Source organism: Mesoplodon densirostris, chromosome 4 (genome assembly GCF_025265405.1).
Source record: "Mesoplodon densirostris isolate mMesDen1 chromosome 4, mMesDen1 primary haplotype, whole genome shotgun sequence".
In the NCBI taxonomy this organism is placed as follows: Eukaryota; Metazoa; Chordata; class Mammalia; order Artiodactyla; family Ziphiidae; genus Mesoplodon; species Mesoplodon densirostris.
In genome coordinates this window covers 166,997,756-167,019,033 of record NC_082664.1, presented here as the reverse complement: position 1 = coordinate 167,019,033, position 21,278 = coordinate 166,997,756, and the positions used below count along the sequence as shown (strand labels likewise).

Here is a 21,278-nt window from a genome sequence, read left to right as displayed (position 1 = left end):
AAGGACTGCTAATGAGCAGTTCTTTAATCATAACATGCACAGTATCTCCACCAAAGTTCCACAACAAGATCCATGATAACAGCGCATCTGCACCCCCTCCAGATGATTCCGGGAACCAGCTGCTAATATTTTTATGTGGTACTTGTTTCAATATTGAAACAAACCTAAACCAGATTCTGAGAAATATAGGGAAAAAAATGTAGCAGAAGGACTAAAGTCATGTAGACTCAGAGTTTTGGTTTGTTTTTTTGTTTTTTGTGGGGTTTTAAAAAATCTCTTTATATATTCTAAACCACAGGAGAAAAACAGTAACAGCAGGAAATCAAAATAAATAAATATAAGTCATTTGTCCCTTTGTTTTTCACTAGAATTTTCAATGTTATTAATAGTTTAATGTTCACTAAGGGTGTATCATTTTATTCACAAACAGTAACAAATCCTGATGATACAAAGTCAGCAGAAAAAACGGTATGCATTTTCAGAGAGTCACTAGAGAGTTTTAATAACTTCGACATCTGTGAGACAAAGTAGAGATAAACAACATTAGAGAAATCTTTTTCCACAGTACTGTATGATACATCTACAGCTGGGGATATTATTCAAGCAATATTGTTTAATTAAAGAGTTGTATATGCCAGCTTTGACTTCGAAATTGTAGCCATCGAGTGCATAAGGAGACTGTTGCAGAACCCGACACATTTGAGACACACACACTTTTGCTCAGCTCCCCTAAAACAGCAGGAAGGAAATGAATGCTTCAAGGATAACCTGATGAAAGACAGTGAGATAACATGTCGGATGCCGGAAGAGGAAGCCATCTGCCTTCTGTAATCCTCTTCAGGGATCCCAGCTCTACACTGGCCATCTCCAAATAGATGAGGCCAGAATTCTTTATCAAATTCAGCATTTCATTTTATGTCACATAACAGACATGTGGCACAAACTCTTGGAATCACAACTAAATGCCTCATCTAGTCCTACAACTTTTTCTCCTTTTCTTTTTGTAATTTTGGAACATTTCTCCAGCATCCACCTATTCATTCAAGCTGGAAGTATCAAATTACACTTGAAGAATGGTTCAACATCTAATGGTACATAATTAGGCTGGAATATAACGCATTCTTTAAAGATTGCACTTTTAAAGAATGTTCAATTACACACATGAAAGCCTATTGCAGAGCAATGGAAATGTAGGTAGACTTCAGTTTTTTTCTTTGTCTCTCAACACATTTTAAAAAATTTTCTAATAATTATCAAAATTAACATAATGATAAAATAATTTTTAATATTAATTTTTAATAATTGGAGATTTAACATGCAATCTCAGATATCTCAATTAGATGAAATAATTTTTGGAAGTACAGAGTGTATCAGTAAGAGATTTTTTTTAAAGATTATCATAATACAAAAGATATGTTATTTTTAAATCTCCAAATCCATAATAACATGATTTTTTAAAGTTTCTAATTTACTAATATTCACTGTTCACATTCTTTGTGCCATCTCAAAAGATAGCCTCACAGTTATCAGGACAAGGTGTGTTTTAAAAAAAAATCATTAATATGTTAAAAACAGGAAAACTATATATATAATAAAGAATATTACAGAAAGAACAACTTGAAAAGATACAGAGGGATAGTATGTTTACTATACAAAGTAAATACATTTCAGTATCAAAATCAAAATAAAGCCTATACCTGCCCATTATAAAAGCCTTTTTAAAATTTTTTTATTTTTTATTTTTTTGCAGTACGTGGGCCTCTCACTGTTGTGGCCTCTCCCGTTGCGGAGCACAGGCTCCAGATGCGCAGGCTCAGCGGCCATGGCTCACGGGCCCAGCCGCTCCACGGCATGTGGGATCTTCCCGGACCGGGGCACGAACCCGTGTCCCCTGCATTGGCAGGCGGACTCTCAACCACTGCGCCACCAGGGAAGCCCCTATAAAAGCCTTTTTACACTTAAAATATTCCTAGACAATAATTACAGCTCAAATAAAATCCATGGATTTGGGAGAAATAAACATTAAATACTCATATCAAAATATTAACATCATATTTACTATGACATATTTACTATTGACATCATATTTACTATACTATCTTTTTTTTTTTTTTTTTTTTTTTGCGGTACACGGGGCCTCTCACTGTCGTGGCCTCTCCCGTTGCGGAGCACAGGCTCCGGACGCGTAGGCTCACCAGCATGGCTCACGGGCCCAGCCGCTCCACAGCACGTAGGATCTTCCCGGACCGGGGCACGAACCCACGTCCCCCGAATCGGCAGGCGGACTCTCAACCACTGCGCCACCAGGGAAGCCCTATACTATCTTTATATACTTGTTTTGCTCTTAAAATTTTATTTTCATCCATATGGTTCAAAACAATTCGAGAGTAGTAAATAAAGACCTTGTGTGAATGGATACAGCTACTTCAATATAAAATCTATTTCTGATGTTTGAAATACAAAATAGTATCAAAACATACTACAGCCCCTCCTACTTTAAATTCAGAAGTAACTGAAAGACAAAATTCACTCTGTGAATCAGAATCAGTATTTATATTCCTGGGAAAGTTGCACCTGAAAAGACACGGAAACCAAAGATAGTCCTTAACTGGGCACATTTAGATCTGATTATTCAGTACGTTTATTTGCCTCAAATCTGGAAGGTTCTTAATTGTCACTTACTGATTTATATCTTGTTTGGCTTTTTAACGTTTACTGATTTTGACATTTCCATAATGTTTTACAAAGGCTTAAAATTCTCATTTTTCTTCTACTTGAAAAATCAAGATAAGGAGCTGACTGAATATATGAAGAGAAATTTTAATCAAGTTCGAGTCACTTCCTGACGTGCCCTGCTCTGAACCTGTCTTAAAGGAGACTGTATTCTCCATGGGAAAGTTTCATTTCTTATGAAAACAGCAGACGGGAATAATATTCTTTTTCAGCTTTCTTATCTAGTCTTAAGTCATTATTATCATTAAAAACATTTAAGTGAGAGATTGTACTTTTCCTTTGATATTGCATTATCAATCTATTTGGCTCTTGACATAAGACTGAAATTAATTCCAACTTTGAGAACTTAATTATCTGGCAGCAAAATGTTTAAAAAAATTTGCTCTTTAAAAACCATTTTTAAGGCTACTTTATAGAGAATTTTTCCAAAATCTTACTAGTATGGGGATCTCTTCATTCTGATATAAAGGAGAAGCTAATTTTCTATCACCTTCGATTGTTACTCCATCCAGATTCTGTACTATCTCAACTGTTTCTTGAGTCAAGTTCTTTCTAAGGAAACATGATAAATATTTTGTTTCCCTTTAACTTGCTCCTCAAGCCATTTGGACATGAACGTCAGTCAAGTGCACATTATGTCCCTCATGTACAGACATGTATGTACCCCAAGTGATTTTCTATCAGTGCAACCTGTCATGTTTTCCCTTGGCCATTACTCCATTGGCATTTTTGCCTTCTTATATCCAGAAAAACAGGGCATTTTTGCTAAGCATATTAGAAGCAGAGAACCTACTGCATGGGCAGTATGAAAGCTGTTTACTTTCCAGCTATCCTCAGAACAGCAGAAAAGATACACACATGTCTGCAGCGAGACAGAAAAACAGCCACAAATGATCAGCACTAAAGCCCAGTTTTCCTTCCTCTCCAAACAAGCCCCAATTGCTAAGGGCAGACAGCTGGCCCACAGGCCACTCTAAGTCTGCAGTTAATCTGCAAAATGGGTAACAAGGAAGTAAAAGTTGATTATATTACGTGGCCGAAACATAATCGTTGGGCAGAGATCAGTGCTGGGATGGGGATGACAGGCTAGGAAGGAAAACCTTATGATGGATCTTAAAAAGCAATTATGCCATCATATTCTCACACTTAACACTTGTTTTCATACAAGTTAAAGAGAAAATACACTTATTCTATATCTAGAGATTAAATAATATGCAGGTAGAGCAGACAAATGATAACAACCATTTACAGTTTTAATCAAGAGGAGGATTTTTTAAATAGAGAAGTTATTGTGTTTATTTTTTTGCATAAAGGAATAACCCTCCAGTTTCTTTAAGCTATATATTTTAATTTATCCCATATGTGAGATGAATGTTTATGCATGATATTTGTGTTGATAGTTTAATTATTCTTATTAGCAAAGTTAAAATGTCACATCTGGCTTTATTGTGCTCTTTTCTGATTTAAACAGTAGACGTAAAATAAATAACATTTAAAGAATTTTAAAATGTTTTTGCTTGATGCTACAAATTCTGAGAAAAAAAAAGGTTTTGTACAGTTGTTAATCTGTAATGTGAAGCCAGAAAAATCCTTACTCAATCAAAGAAATGTCACACAAACCCAAATTGAGGGACATTCTCAAAGTAATTTGCTCTTCAAAAGTGAAAAGCGGGGCTTCCCTGGTGGCGCAGTGGTTGAGAGTCCGCCTGCCAATGCAAGGGACATGGGTTCGTGCCCCGGTCTGGGAAGATCCCACATGCCGCGGAGCGGCTGGGCCCGTGAGCCATGGCCGCTGAGCCTACGTGTCTGGAGCCTGTGCTCTGCAACGGGAGAGGCCACAACAGTGAGGGGCCCGCGTACTGCAAAAAAAAAAAAAAAAAAAAAAGAAAGAAAAGCAAAGGTAAACTGAAGAAATGTTCCAGATTAAAAATGACTAAAGAGGCATGACAACTAGATGCCAGGTGTGATCCAAAGGATTTGTTTCTTATGTATTCGTTCATTCGTTCACATCTGCACACCATGAAGGACACTAACTGAGACAACGGGTAATACAACACTGTTAAGTCAATGTTAATTTCATGGCTTTGGTAACTAAACATGATTACATAAGAAAATGTCCTTGTTCTTATTAAAGATAAAACTACCATATGATCTAGTACACACACTAAAGATTTACAGATAAAGGGGAGTTACGTCTACAATATATCTCAATTCTGAAAAAACTTATATAGTAGGAAGGAAAGAAGGAAAAATTACAGGGAGGGGAAAGGGGGGATGGAAGAAAATTACATATCAAATGTGGCAAAATATTAACAATTGGGGAATGTGGGAGAAGGGTATACTGGAGTTCCTTAGGCTATTCTTAAAACTTTTCTGACAGCATGATGTTTTAGAATAAAAATTGCACGTAGTAATTAATCCAGAATAGTTTTGCTATATCTAAAACAGTTCTCATTTTAAAAACAGACATTACTACCAACATAATCTTTAAAATAACTTGAGTTCAATAACAAAAAATATCATAGAATAAATTTTAAAGATATTAATTTTTACCACGATACTACAAAAGTAGGACAATAAAAAATAACTAAGATATGTTCCCCAAAGGAAAATACACCAAACATTAGGAAATCCTTAACTTATTATAGTAGAAGTAGGGAATTTCAAATGAATCCCCTAAAAACTGATAGAGATTCACTATACAAAATCATTGCTGGGCTTCCCTGGTGGCGCAGTGGTTGAGAGTCCGCCTGCCGATGCAGGGGATACAGGTTCGTGCCCCCGTCCGGGAGGATCCCACATGCCGCGGAGCGGCTGGGCCCGTGAGCCATGGCCGCTGAGCCTGCGCGTCCGGAGCCTGTGTTCCGCAATGGGAGAGGCCACAATAGTGAGAGGCCCACGTACCGCAAAAAAAAAAAAATCATTGCTATTTTTGTAAGATCATGAAAATATTATTCTATCCCAATCTTGGAATAAGATTGTTTTAAACTAAGTTTGAGTCATTTGAATTGAAAAGTATTTCATTGAATCATGACTTTAAAATAAGTTTGAATATTTAAAGCACTAGAAACAGAACACATTTAATAAAATTCTTTGTGATAATAGCTACATTTGATGCTCAAAACCAAACTATTAAGGTCAGCATATGATTAGTGTGTGACAGTATAAATCTTCAACAAAAACTCAAATTAGAGAATTTTGTACTCTTTCATCTGTGTTACCTAGGATATTGAAATTAATTTACATTATAGGCCTAAAGAAATGTCTGATGATCAGTTTATCCCAAATAACTTATACAAAGTTTTGGATGAAGATGTAACAAACCATAATTCAATCCCCCATTTGGGGCTCCTTATTTGCTTTGTCTGATTTGACTATTTTTCCCAGCTTTGTTGAGATATATTTGACATATAACACTGTAAATTTAGGGTGCACAGAGTGTTGATTTGGTATTTATATATTGCAAAATGATTACCATCACAGCTTAGCTAATACACCTCCATCACACCACAAAATTACCATTTCTTTTCTGTGGCAAGAACATTTAAGATCTACTCTCCTAACAACTTTTGAGTATATAACACAGTATTATTAACTATAATCACCATGCTCTACATTAGATCCCCAGAACTTACTCGTCTTATAACTAGAAGTTTATACTTTTTGACCAACATCTTCTTTTTAAGTACATTTATTTATTTATATTTTATTTTTGGCTGTGTTGGGTCTGCATTGCTGCGCGCAGGCTTTCTCTAGCTGTGGTGAGCAGGGGCTACTCTTCGTTGTGGTGCACAGGCTTCTCATTGCAGTGGCTTCTCTTGTTGCGGAGCACGGGCTCTAGGCACGTGGGCTCAATAGTTGTGGCTCGTGGGATCCAGAGCACAGGCTCAGTAGTTGTGGCACACAGGCTTAATTGCTCCGTGGCATGTGGGATCTTCCCGGACCAGGGCTCAAACCCACGTCCCCTGCATTGGCAGGTGGATTCTTAACCACTGCGCCACCAGGGAAATCCCAACATCTCCTTTTTTCCCTCACTCTCCTGGTCCTCACTACCACCATTCTTGTCTCTGTTTCTATGAGTTTGGCTTTTTTAGATTCCACATGTAAGTGATATACAATATATATATGTATACATATAACATGTATGTGTGTGTATACACACACACACACACACACACACACATATATATGTACACATACATCTTTATCCATTCATCCACTGGTGGACATTTAGGTTGTTTCCACATCTTGGCTATTGTAAAAAGTGCTGCAGTGAACATAGGAGTGCAGATATTTCTTCAAGATCCAGATTTCTTTTCCTCTGAATAAATACCCAGAAGTGGCATTGCTAGATCATATGGTAGTTTTATCTTTAACTTTCTGAGATAACTCCACACTGTTTTCCACAGCGGCTGCACCAATTTACATTCCCACGAATAGCACACAAGGGTTCCCTTTTCTCCATATCCTCACAACTTGTTATCTCCTGTCCTTCTGATGACCATTCTAATGGATGTGAGGTGATATCTCATTGTGGTTTTGATTTACATTTCTCTGCAGATTAGTGATGTTGAGCACCTTCTAATGTACTTGTTGGCCATCAGTATGTCTTCTTTGGAAAAACGTCTATTCACTTCTTCTGCCCATTTTCTAATCAGATTGTTTATCTTTTTGCTATTGAGTTGTGAGTTCTTTGTATGTTTTGGATATTAATCCATTATCAGATATATGATTTGTAAATATGTTCTACTATTCCAGAGGTTGTCTTTTCATTTCATTGGTTTCCTTTGCTGTGCAGAAGTCTTTATATTTGATGTAGTCTAATTTGTTTATTTTTACTTTTGGTGTCAAGTCCAAAAATTCATCACCAAGACCAATGTCAATGTGCTTACCCCATATGTTTTCTTCTAGGAGTTTTATGGTTTTGGGTCTTACATTCAAATCTTTAATCCATTTTGAGTTGTTTTTTGTACACAGTGTACAATAGAAGACCAGCTTCATTCTTTTTCATGTGACAGTCCAGTTTTCCCATCACCATTTATTGAAGAGACTACCCTTTCCCCATTGCATATTCTTGGCTTCTCTGTCATAAATCAATTAACCATATATGTGTGGGTTTATTTCTGGGCTCTCTATTCTGTTCTATATGTCTGTTTTTATTCCAGTATCAAACTGTTTTGATTACTATAGCTTTGTAATATAGACAAATCAGGAATTGTGATGCCTCCACGTTTTGTTCTTTCTTAAGATTGTTTTGGCTATTAGAGATCCAATAGATTCAATGTGGTTTCAGTGAATTTTAGGGTTTTTTTTTTTCCTATTTCTGTGAAAAATGCCATCAGCATTTTGACAGGGATTGCACTGAATCTGTAGATGGCTTTGGGTAATATGGACATTTTAACAATATTAATTCTTCCAATCTGTGAGTATGGAATATATTTCCATTTCTTTTTGTCTTTTTCAATTTCTTTCATCAATGTCTTACATCATTCAGTGTGCAGGTCTTTTATCTCCTTGGTTAAATTTATTCCTAAGTATTTTATTCTTCTTGTTCCTACTGTAAATGGGACTGTTTTCTTAATTCCTTCAACTGTTTTCTTAATTTACAGTAGGGTCAACATGGTAGGCTTTATTTGATATACCACAACCATTAGTTTAATAAGTCTATGACCATGCTTACTGACAAGCTCATTAAATTTCCAAATCAAGATTATAACCTGTCTGAAGTTAGCTTATCAAGATGCTTTCTGATCTTTAGGGAGGGTCCGCAAATCTCCTCAATGTATCCTTGCAGTTTCTACAGGGAGATCTCACTAACTCTTAGAATGAATGCTGAATTCTTGACATTTAAGCATGTTTTATGTCTTATCCGTATGGTCTAGTATCATCTCTAAACACTATTATTTTCTAAAGCCCTACTTCTATCCAGTAGCTCTGAATATGTTTTATGTACAATTATATTCTTACATGGATCTTACCAGAGTTCTTGGGGGCCTTCCTAAGCAGGTTTGCATAGTTCTTTGAAGCCCAAAGAAGAAACTGGCACTTTGGTAAGTCAAGGCCTGATAGCCTGTAGGTAAATTCACTACTTCATTGTGATGGTTACTTTTGTGTCCACTTGGAAAGTGTTGTTGGATGAGATTACCATTTACATTTGTGAACTCTGAATAAAACAGATTGTCCTCCACAATGTGACTGGGCCTCATCCAATCAGAAAACAGAACAGAAAGACAGGCCTTCCTGGGCAAGGGGAAATCCTCCGGCAGACTGCGTTTGGACTTCATCGGCACCATGGGCTCTGCAGGCCTTTGCCTGCTGGCCCACACTGCAGATCTGGACTTTCCAGCCTTTATAATCACACAAACCAATTCCTTAAAATAAATCTCTGTCTATATATCTACACATTCCATTGGTCCTGTTTCTCTGGAGAACCCTAACTAATACACCCATGTATTGTCTTGTCCAACCTGGACATCCACAGGAATAAACTATCAAGTGAATAAACTTTTCAAAGGCAAACGAGTTTGTTCAGGACATGGAATAAGTGAGCTTGAGCCTCTGCTAAATAATTCAGCTTTCTGTCCAATTTTGAATGGATAGATAACCTAAAACTCAGTAGGGTTTCTAGTTGCCCACTCTCACTAATTAATACAATATTTAGAAGATGTACAAGAAAACTGCATCTCAGATATTTAAAAGGTCTACCAACTATTGGTACAGCCCTACTCATCTACCTAAATGTCCTTTTTTAAAATTTCTCGGACTTAATCAGTTCTGGGAGTCATTGTGATAATCAACTAACAAACAAACTAATTGAGCTTGAGGACATTCCATTCTCAAAGTGCTTACAATCATGGAAAGCTTAAGTAATATCAGAGAATTTTGTGACTTGAATAAATTTAATGATTTGCCACCAAAAGACAGAGAGACGCAGAGATCCTGGAATTCAATTTTTAATTATAATTTTAACATGAAGCCTTTAACAGCCCAAAATGGTATCACCTAGCAGGAGCAGAAAGAGAGGCCCAGATGTGAGAGAGAAAAGAAAGAACAAGAAACTGAAAAGAAAACATTTAGACAAAAACAAAAACAAACAAACAAAAAAACTGTACTTTCTTTAACTTAGCTTGGAAAACCCTTATCAGAAAAAAATTCCCATTTGTAATTGCAAGTCAGACACACATACACATATATCACCTCTTTTGTTAAGGTGACTGAACTGTCATTTGCTCTGGCATGCTATCAAGAACACAAAAAGCTTGTGGGTGAGGAGTGGAGTAGAACAAACCTAGACATTCTCAACGGAATACCACATTTAAAGCCAAAGCTGCTTCTTCCCGTTAGCGATTGAAAACTTCAGAGCTAATCCTCAGTCTCCTCACAAGGACTGACTAAATGTTTTGAAAGAACACACCTATCTTTACTGCTTATATCATCATTTTCCATCTCAGATCATCTTAGGCATAAACAGATATAGTTTATGTGTGAAATCATTTGCTTTTCCAAAAAAGTTCTATGATAAGATTCCAAACACCAAAGAGTGGTTCTTCATCCAAGGATCACGTTGCAAAATGCCCTTAGCATTTATCTTGCAACTCTTGCATGGTGTGGTTATTGCTCTGAAAGGTTTTTAATATATGTAAACAAATCTATCAATCTACTCTCTTAGGACATTTGGCTTTGTCATGCTGGGACAAGCATTTACTTTCCAAAGTTAACAGAGAAATTTTTCACATATTTTCTCAATACTTTTTGGTATGTTTTTAGGTTTAATTTCATAATTAACTGGGATTTATTTTGGTGTATGGTGAGAAAAAGGAATCTAACTTTTTAAAGTGAATGGCCAATTGTTCTAAACACTAAACAAACCACTCTTTACCGCTATTTTGAAATGTCTCCTTTAACAAACATGCACACACACGTAAACACTGGGACTGCTTACATCATCAATGTGTTTCAATGATCTACTTGTCTGTTCCTATAACAATATCGTGCTATTTTAAGTATTTTAGCTTTAAAGTACATTTTTGCTATCATTATTGTCTTTTAAAATAAATCATTCTTGTGCCCCACTTGACTCTTCAGAATCAACTTGTCCAATTTCCCCTCACCTCTCAACATACCCGCCATCACACCACACACACACACACACACACACACACACACACACACACACACACACACATACTATTGTGATTCTGATTAACTATCACAGACCTATTGATTTAATGGGTAAAAAATGAAGGCTGTGAATTTCCTACAACCTGTACTTATGAATGTGTAATGTTCTCAAGGTTGTTTACCGATTTTCCTCTGAGGTCTGATTATTCATCCATTTTTGTAATGATGGAATATTTGAAAATAACATTTTGTTTGTTTATTAGGTTCAAAGTTGTCTGGTTATGAATGTGTCAAGAAAAATTAAATTATGTAATGCTATTATTAGTGTTAATTATGTTATTCAATTTCTTCATATTCTTACTTTATCTGACTAACATGCTAAATTTTGGAAAAACATGTATTAGCATCACCCACCATGGGTATGGTTTTGCTAAATTTTCATTTTACTCACAAAGGTTTGGGAATGACATGTGTTTGTGCTGTGCTGTTTAATATATAAAAGATCCTGACTGTTGGAATTTCTACTGGATGATATCATGTGTCAATATAAAACACCCTCTCTTTTTTCCCCATGCAATGCACCCACACAAAAAAGAAGGTAAGTTCAGAGACTGATATGGCAATCCTTACTTTCATTATGTTAGTACCACCTGTTAGTACTCAACTTATTCCTTTGTTTTCAGCCTGTATTAGGATTTATCTTCTAAACACCTATTTTTTGCTTTTTAATCTAAGCTGTGAAAACTTACTTCGGTTAGGAGAATTAGCCCCTTAAAATACACTATAATAACTGATAATAAATAACATTAAATATAAATTATTGTGATAATATGTTTAGTCTAATTGCTGATATTTTATTTTTCATGTTTATGATACATTTTTTTTTTTTTTTTCCTTTTTGCGTTATGTGGGCCTCTCACTGTTGTGGCCTCTCCCGTTGCGGAGCACAGGCTCCGGATGCGCAGGCCCAGCGGCCATGGCTCACGGGCCCAGCCGCTCCGCGGCATATGGGATCCTCCCAGACCGGGGCACGAACCCGTATCCCCTGCATCGGCAGGCGGACTCTCAACCACTGCGCCACCAGGGAGGCCCCTATGATACATTTTTATTGTACTTTTAGCCCTCCCTATTTTTTCTATGCCTGAATTGTTTTCTTTTTTCATTTTTTCATTTTTGTAGCCACTTATAGCACTTCACAACTCATGAAGTCTATATATAGATAGCTAGATAGACAGACAGATGTTAAACTACGAAGCTCACCAATTTTGCTCCCTCTTAATATGCAGGTGAATAGGAAAGTCTTTAATGTCTCTTTTTTATCCCTATCTGATCAAAAATAATCACAAAATATTCTTCATTTGGGGTAGTAGCAATAAGTCACTTAAGGTAAGACCACTTTGGGATTTAATAAATCTTTGTATATTAGGATCTATTATGAGCCAAGAAAAGAGAGGACAAATAACTTCATAATTAATTAGTAAGAAGTTAGTTCAATTTATCTTTCCAACATCTCTGCACCCTGCAAAAGACAAAGCTCTTACCGTTTCTTTTGGAATCTGCATCTGGCTTGGCTCTGCATTCTAGAAGAATTGAAGAAAAACATAAATACAGACTGACCAAAGCCATCTTTAACACACAGGGACACAAAGCTTTACTCTCAAGGAAAAATTGTTTGTTCTTAAAATCTACAAAATATATAGAGGGTGATTATATTATGGCTGATATATTATTCTGTCTTGCAAACTTTCACTGATGTGGTTATATTATCTTATGTGTGTGTATGTGTGTGGGCGGGGTTGTTTAAAAAAATTGTTCTAGATGTAAATTTTTACTTGCTTATTCACAGTATATCATGAATTTATTATTGGGAGGAAAACAAATCTCACGAAATTGCTTTTCTATTCCTGGCACTGTTTCTAATTTTGTTTTCTCATTTTCCCAACTAAGTCTAAATTATAAGGTATATTGTCATTTGATAGCTAGACCAGATAATAACAGTCTGAATCACAAGCATTATACTTTACAATATTACACAGGTTATAAATGTGATTTTTTTCATGTATTATAGAGTTTTAATTAACAGATAGTTACAAGGTTGACTTATAAAAAAAAAAAGGGCACCTATTGATAAAAGTATTTTGTTTTAGACACAGAATTTAAACACAGACACCCCAAACAGAGGAAAAGAGCTCTGTTAATTGGATTGAAAGATCATTTTCAATGCACTCCTTTAAGTTTTCAGAATTTTCTTTCTTTTAAACCTTGAATAGCAGCTGCAACGTGAATAAACTGACGGCCTACTGGCTCGCTCCTTAATGAAAAGCTCACAAGCAATAAATTAAATAACCAAGAAAAAAAAAAAAAAAGGAGGCAGCAGAAGGGGAAAACAGAAGCCTGGAAGATCAAAATTGGACCAGAAGAACCGGAATAACCTTAAGCTGGTCTGTGCTGGCACTAGCTTGGGAACGGCTGTAAGAGCAGTGTTTAAGCTTTGGCAACCTAATAATGCCAACTATCACCCAGGCTCAGACACACTGAGGAAGGACTAAAGCTTCATCACATCTAAAGCTTCGTGTCTTTTTAAATTTTTTTTAACTGCTCATTTACAATTTAATAGAGACAACTCCAGATTTAGGATCAGGTGGCATGTAAAGCACAGAATTGGATAACAGTGGGGGGAAAATGGAAAACCGAATTTAAATTGAGAAATAATGCATTAAACATTTCTAAATAGAAATAAAGAAGTTTTCATCATTTCTCAAAATCTACTTAAAACACAAGTGTTCAGTTTTCAGCCCTATCACAATCTGAAATTTCCATGAAATCATAGTAAATTGTCAGTGTGTGTGTAACCAAGAGATGGGATAGTCCCAAGACTAAAATTTATCTGTTTTATAATAAAAGGAAATTTTTATTAACCATGACACATCCATACTTGAAGGATTAGCGTAAGAGAATTAGGGCAATCGGACAAATTTGGGAACTGCGTCCCTAAAACCTACTGCGTCCCTAAAACCACTCTAGTATATACGGATTCATTATTGTTTAGATAAAGCTAAAAGCTATCTGAAAGACAGGTCAAATGTCCTAAAATGACCCAACTAGAATCTGTTTTGAAATATTTAAAATACCACTTGTACTTGAAGTAAAACAATTTTCCTACCACATCAAAACAAAAGATAAAGGTGATTCCTCCAATTATATTATTTCTACACATAAATGAAACCTACCACTTTTTGCAGAAAAACATTAAGAACTATGTCAATTTAATATACAGATTTCATTCACACAAAGACTATGTAAATACCCCTATCTAATATTTAGATGCACTGACATATGTATAAAAAGTGAAATAAATAGTTTGCAAACAAATGCCTTTTCATTTCATTTATGTCATTCTAAATAATGTCTATGTTAGGAATTAATGGCCCTGGGGCTTATTGCAACTCAGGTCTTTTTACTTTCAATAAGAGTATTTAATTAAGGTCCTCTTTTTCATACAACAGTAAGCAAGCATCTTTATTTGGCTTAGCTACACGTACCATGAAAACTTGAAATATGAAAATTTGTCATATGTAGTGGAGAAGATGGCAAGCTTTCAACAACAGCCTTTGAAGTGACAGTTATGGAATAATCGACGTCTCTGTATTCAATCAGTCCATCTAAAAGCATTCAGTAATAAACATTTGCTGTCCTAGAAAATATCCCTGCAATCTGATTTTCAAACACTCTTGCACTCAACATTGTGGATATCTGTTTCCAAAACAGAAGAAATATGAGGAAGGAATGCTTGTATTATGCTAAGGCTAAAAGATATATAAAATATAGAAACTGCTTGGCAAATCTCTTAATAAACACTGGCCAGCAGGTCGCTAGCCCAGATCCCTGCCTCATGTGCATCAGAAACCTTTCATCTGCTCTGAATTTACACACCAGTTCCCTTGGGTGGAAGGCATCTTCTTGGCGAAAGACCAGAAGGCTCACGGTCCCTTCCATCTTGGTGCTTCTCAACAGGGAAACAACTTCCTCCTGGGATTTGCCTGCTAGATCAACTCCATTTACCTAAAACAGACAAAAAGTTTTCAGCTGCAATACTGGGCAAACAGATAACAAGAGACGAGACACACATTCTAGAACTGATCATGTCTGCCGTGGAACATGGTTCATTGCGTGGTACATTCTGCCCTGATCTGATAACCACCAGGCTGCTGGGGCTAATAAAGAAATACAGACCAGTTACCTAGAAGTGAGGCAGGAAGCAGTCAATCCTTCGGGTCTTATCCATAAACCAAAAGCACAGCCACTAGTGCATTAACAAGTAATCAGAGATACAACTATATCTACAATGCCAAGTTAACACAATACTTCCTGGCTTTGAACTGGGATATCTTGATGCCCTTGTGCATCACAGATTTCCTTACACCAAAATAAGAAGATGCCACCCTTGCAGAAGACAGTAAAAACACACTAAGAATATTTTGGTAAAAACATTTTAGCTTTCACTGAAATTTTACAGAAAATTAGGATGATAACTTTTTAATCCCTAAAAAGCAAACACTGAAGAAGAATCTCTACTAAATAATATTTTTGGAGGGCTTGCAGTATTTCACTTCAAGATTTTTCAATGTTTTAAGAAAAAAAATTTTACCAGTAAAAAAAAAAAGAGATTTGAAAATACCACTTCCTGGGGAATCTCATCATTTTTTGTAGAAAGTAGAATATGATCAGCAAGCACTACACATTTAACAGAAATGAGAGAGGAAATTTCTTTTTCAAAGTATTCTATATTACTCTCTTTAGACAGAAATAGCATTTGTCTAAGGCAATTAAATATATCATTTAAATTGTAATATCAAAACTTTCCTGTAGCTTTAATGTTCTGGAACCTTTCCCCCACTGAAAACCTTCTTATATAGCTCAATGCATTACTATCAAGGGATTGTAGGAAATAGGTCAGTAATAATAGGTTCAAAGAAAGCAGAACTTTTCTAGATAATTTTTAAAAATTAGTCACTTGATACTTGATTTAAATATAGGCTTGCAAATATCCAGATACTCAGAAAAACTTTTTGCCCACAGAACTGCTGATATTGTAGAAATACAACCAAGGATACTAGAGAGGTAGGTTTAAAATACGCCTGAGAGTTACAGAAGATAAAGCCTAATTCTGAAGAGATACAGATCGCAGACCCTTCCATTCCTCAAAAAGAAAAGCAAAAGCCTCTGTAATGTGTCACAAGTAAAGTAATTACATGATGAAAGGGAGACACAAAAACAAAGCGATTACCTTTAGCAAGGAAGAAGGGCGGGGGCCCTGCAGGGAGAGAGGGGGAGGAAGAGGACAGACTTTTTTATGATTTAGAGGCAAACATAAGCTGATACATTTCCTAAATGAAACAAGCTACAACTACAAACGGGAACTAAGCGTACCCCACTTACAGCCCGAGGACAAGAGGCCCTTTCTGGAAACAATACCCTACACACAATGTGTACTTAAACCTTCCCTTTTACTGGGCCTTTATCACTCTCCCTTTAAAACATGGTGTCATGCAAACAAGACAAAGAGGAAAGAGGAAGACTGAAGGAATCTAGGCCCAAAATGTAGACACAGGAAAAAATCTGGAAGTTATTCCTTTGCTCCATTACTTTTCAAGAAATCTTTAGAATAAGAGCTGGAGCTGGAGAGTTCAAAACTACATATGAAACGACAAGTTAAGAAAAAAGGATAATGTCATAAAAATTTACTTTAACATTAGTACTTGTTTCTTTTTCTTAATTTAAGTATAGTTGATTTACAATGCTGTGTAAATTTCTGCTGTACAGCCAAATAATTCAGTTATACATACACATACATTCTTTGTTTAAATATTCTTTTCTGTTATGGTTTACCATGGGATACTGAATATAGTTCTCTGTGCTGTACAGGAGGACCTTGTTGTTTATCCATTCAATATATTTAACACTAGTACTTAAATGCTAGTTAATAATTATGAAACACAGTGCCTGCCGCTAAAAATATAGACTATGTTTTCTAAAGAAAACACTAGAAAAACCACTAACAAAGTATCCTCTTTCTCCATCTTTCTCCCCTTTATTTCTACATGCACAACATTCACACAAACTTCATATATAAGAAATTATGTATCTTTATGTATGTCAAAGATAGCTTCAAAGACCAATGAACCGAATGAAACCCATGAGGTACAGAAAGGAAATTTTGAAAAACTATTTCTTTTTTTTCCTGACATTTGATTTTTATGTCTCAATTCATTCTCCACGCTGACATTTCCAAATTTCCTTGTTCTTCTCATCAAGACACACTGTTTTCATTTACTTCATTTGTCTCTGCTCTGATTCCAGAGGAGATAACATTTCTATACTGCCAGACATAAATTTAAAGTCATCCAGAAATATAACCTAACAGACACTGTACTTACATAATGACAAATGTTATGTTATCTCATAAACCAAATGTCCAAGTAACTAAAAATTTATGAGTAAACTAAATGAAAAGACATTTCTCATCAAATAACACGGAGAAATGTAAAAGTGAAGCAGAAATACTATGTTTTAGGATGCATACTTCTGCTAAAATATATAATTTAATTTCATATTTTATGAAAATGTTAAAAAGACTCTGACCCTTGAAAATGGAACTTTTCAAGAATTATGGAACATCTGAAGCCACTCACCTCTATGAGTCTATCTCCCGCCTTCAGTCGGCCATCTTGGATGGCAGCCCCTCGTGGGAGGATGTTTTTCACATAAATTGGAGCTGAGCCACCTATTGTCACATCCCGGGAAGTGATGCTGAATCCCAAACCTTCTGTACCTGAATATATAACAGAAAAAAAAGAGAGGTAAACAAAATGAGATATCTTGAATTTCACAAGTATATCATACATGAAGGATTTGTTATTATTCTCTACCTCAACTTGATATTTTGTAACTTTCACACTGACCTACACATTTAATACTTTAAGACTTGTAAGATTTTTCAACATAGACTGAATTATGGAAGGTTTAAATGGTATATATATCAAAATTCATTAGTCTAAGAAAAAACGGGAACCTAGTCAGATGAAAATAATATACAAATATGCCTGCTGAAAGTTTTTTAATTTGTCTAAATATTTGATTATGAAAATAAACAATTTCTCTATGCAAAAAAAACCCACAAAAAAACCTTCTGTTAAAACCCACAGTATCTCAAGTATCAAGTATTACTGTGCAATAATGGTATCCAGATTTGAAGGGTAAGCAGTAAAGAAAAGGAAGAGAACAAGTCCAGGGAGATGGAAAAGAAATAGTGAAATGAGAAATGTTTCTAGATACAGATAAAAGAACCTCCCCAAACTGACAGGATGAACCGTATTATCTTTGCCTAGTTCTCCTCTAGTTCACCTAAATCCTACCGTTTATATTTCTCAAAAAAAAAAAATAAGGCAAATTACCCATCTGAGATCATAGCTACCAAATCTGAGGATCACCATATGATGTTTAAAGGTACTGAAACTAATGAGGCATTTGTACTTTACTGTGCTAGTGTATAATTTCAATTCCAGGCTCTTTGGCAGCTTTCTCGACAGGGACCCTTATAAGCTCAATACAGTGAAAAGGGTTAAGTCACTGAAACCAACATGCAGGGAGCCAGAACAAGCCAAGAAAAAATGTGAAGATAATGATAAATTTCTAATGAATCAACAGAATTTTTATAACGCTTCCAATAATGATTCATTTCTACCAGAGCTTTTAAAAACTATATTAGGTTCCATTCCAATTAAAATGATCTGAGGACAAATACTTGCTCAATAAAGGAAGAATAAAGAGATATGTAAAGGTGAAAAATCTACAGAAGAATTCATTAATGTGATGCAGCACTCGCTAAAAAACTATAAGTCAGGGTATGAATCTCTAAGTAAACAAATATGGGCAAATAAACATGAATAAAAATGTGGGTTAAAGAAGAAACAAAGTAGAAATGATGAAAACACAGTACATGTAACAAAAACCTACTGTAAATATTCTCAAATTCAAACAAAACATTCATTTACTTCAAGTCTGAAATCACTTTAATGTGCCTGGGCTGTTAATTTCTTAAGTCTTCTGTGAAGGCCTGAATGGCATATTGTCTATATGAAATTTTCCTAATTACTCTGCTGGGACATTTCCATATGTTTCTGTGCTTTCATAAAACTCTAATGACTTGCAATAACATTTATTAAGGAAGAATTCTAAATTATTCTCCTTTTGCAATATTAATTTCTATGAACTACAAGGACTGATTGTTATATGAAACAAAACACTATTAAAATATCAGCAATAACCCCTAAATCTGTACGCCAAAAGTTCAGGCAATGACCTTTCAAAGAAAGATAAACAGATATCAATTTTCATTTAGCAAAGCCAACAAAACATTTTGCACTGACTGAAATAGATCACTGACCTTCTCCTCTGACTTTATTAAAAAGCTAATTTCTACAAAAGAGCAGGGTATTTGAGAATGCCAAAGTGACAATAAATATTAAGAAATCATAATTACGGAAGTAGGTACATAGGGGCTCTTCTATTTTGACATATTATATGACATAGTTCCAAAATTATGCCAAAGAATCATTATAACAAAGGCTTTCTTAGTACTTAGCTTTGACCTCAGTTTATGAAGAGCTTCTGTCATTCAAATCGTCAGTTCACTTTGAACTGAATTTAAAGTTTAACACTGACAAACCCTACATTTTTGATGTACTTCATTAAAAAATGTTAAATGTAACAATTATAACTGGTAAAAACATTGCCTGTTAACTACAATGAAAACTTGTTCAACATCATACAATCGTTAAAACATCTGTATTTAGTACTAATCACAGACAATGAGCATTCTTTGTCACTTTTATTTATAGTGAACATTATTTTTTTATATTTGTAAGTACTGGCAGAATGCACAGGCAGTTTCCACCTTTTGCCATACATTCTCATAGTTAATAAGTTAAAATCAGGCCAGATCTATGATGCTCTGTATCAGTTATATAACTCAAGGTCTGGAAAATGTTTAAAAGAAAACTATTATTTCTATTTTTATGTTGATTGAGCATAATCTTTCTAAATTAACTTCTGTAACATATAATCATATATTTTTAAATGCTACCAAAATAAAACTATTGATTTCTGTATTCAAAAGAGTGATTCTTTTAATGGCAAATAAAATTTCACTTCATTTAAAAAGTTCATATTATATCATAAGGTGTTAACATATAATAATTGTATGGAAAACTGTAATTAAACAATGAATATGCCTATATCAGAGTAAAAAGGCAAAGATATTTATGAACTAAAATCTTTATGAGAATGGAAAATAGTCTTCCTTTTTTGAAAGATCCCAAGCAGAATTTTATGTTTTATACAACTCTCTGTTTCTTTCTTTCTTTCTTTTTCTTTCTTTCTTTCTTTCTTTATTTGCGGTACGCAGGCCTCTCACCATTATGGCCTCTCCCATTGCGGAGCACAGGCTTCGGACACGCAGGCTCAGTGGCCATGGCTCACGGGCCTAGCCGCTCCGCAGCATGTGGGATCTTCCCGGACCAGGGCACGAACCCATGTCCCCTGCATCGACAGGCGGGCTCTCAACCACTGCGCCACCAGGGAAGCCCTCTTTGTGTTTCTTGATATGCTTTTGCTTAAAAACCACGTCCTTTCATTTGAGTGTAGACAAAGGAAGAAAGAGAATCTGATATTCCTCTCACTTATGCATCAACAGGGTTAAAAGGGGTTTAAGCTGATGTGATTCTATATCTGTAAGAGGTTTCAAAAGTGGAGTGAGGTTGTCAATTCCTGATCAGGTCAACCAAGTATTTGGAGCTTAAAAAGCCAGTAACCAGAAAGAAGGCATTTGTGGTTCACATAAAGTTCAATGAAAGAGTATGACTTAGAAAGGAAATAGGAATCTCAGAGTTGACAGAGTTGTAAACTCTACCCCGAATGGAAAGAAGAACAGTCTCAATGTCAGGACACGGAAAAGGTTCCAGTAAGAATCTGCTGCTGGTGGCCACATGACTTGAGGAAGTCGCTCAGCCTCTCTTGGGTTCATTTCCAACTAACTGTAGGAGTTGGTTGAGCTCATAAAAGGAGAAATATTCTTTATAATGACACCAATTTGAAGGACATGATTTAAAAATATATAAAAATGCTCAGCTAAAAGGGATGATTAATAGCAAAAGTATATCTCAGTGCCTGGAGGGGACGGTGACTGGGAATGAGAAAAGTCAAGCCTAGGAGCCTGATCTGAGTCATCAGGGAGGCCAGCACAGAAATGAACGCCTCCTGTACACAAGGATGCACCATCTAAGGGCGGGGGATCCTTAAATAAACACACTGATGTAAGGCAAAGGTAATAAAGTATTAGCAAGGCCCATTCCGATTCCCCTTGT

The 21,278-nt window shown here is 35.6% G+C and overlaps 1 protein-coding gene across 14 annotated transcripts in view; it reads right to left on the bottom strand.

Moving 5' to 3' along the window:
* PARD3 (par-3 family cell polarity regulator) overlaps positions 1 to 21,278 on the bottom strand; it is a 634,482-nt gene that overhangs the window by 257,552 nt on the left and 355,652 nt on the right. For all 14 annotated transcript variants that reach the window (XM_060097665.1, XM_060097670.1, XM_060097666.1 and 11 more), the window contains 3 exons: positions 17,547 to 17,686; positions 14,788 to 14,916; positions 12,396 to 12,434 (listed from right to left, as the gene is read on the bottom strand). In XM_060097665.1, the coding sequence (XP_059953648.1) occupies positions 12,396 to 12,434; positions 14,788 to 14,916; positions 17,547 to 17,686 (308 nt within the window). The remainder of the gene's footprint in view (positions 1 to 12,395; positions 12,435 to 14,787; positions 14,917 to 17,546; positions 17,687 to 21,278) is intronic.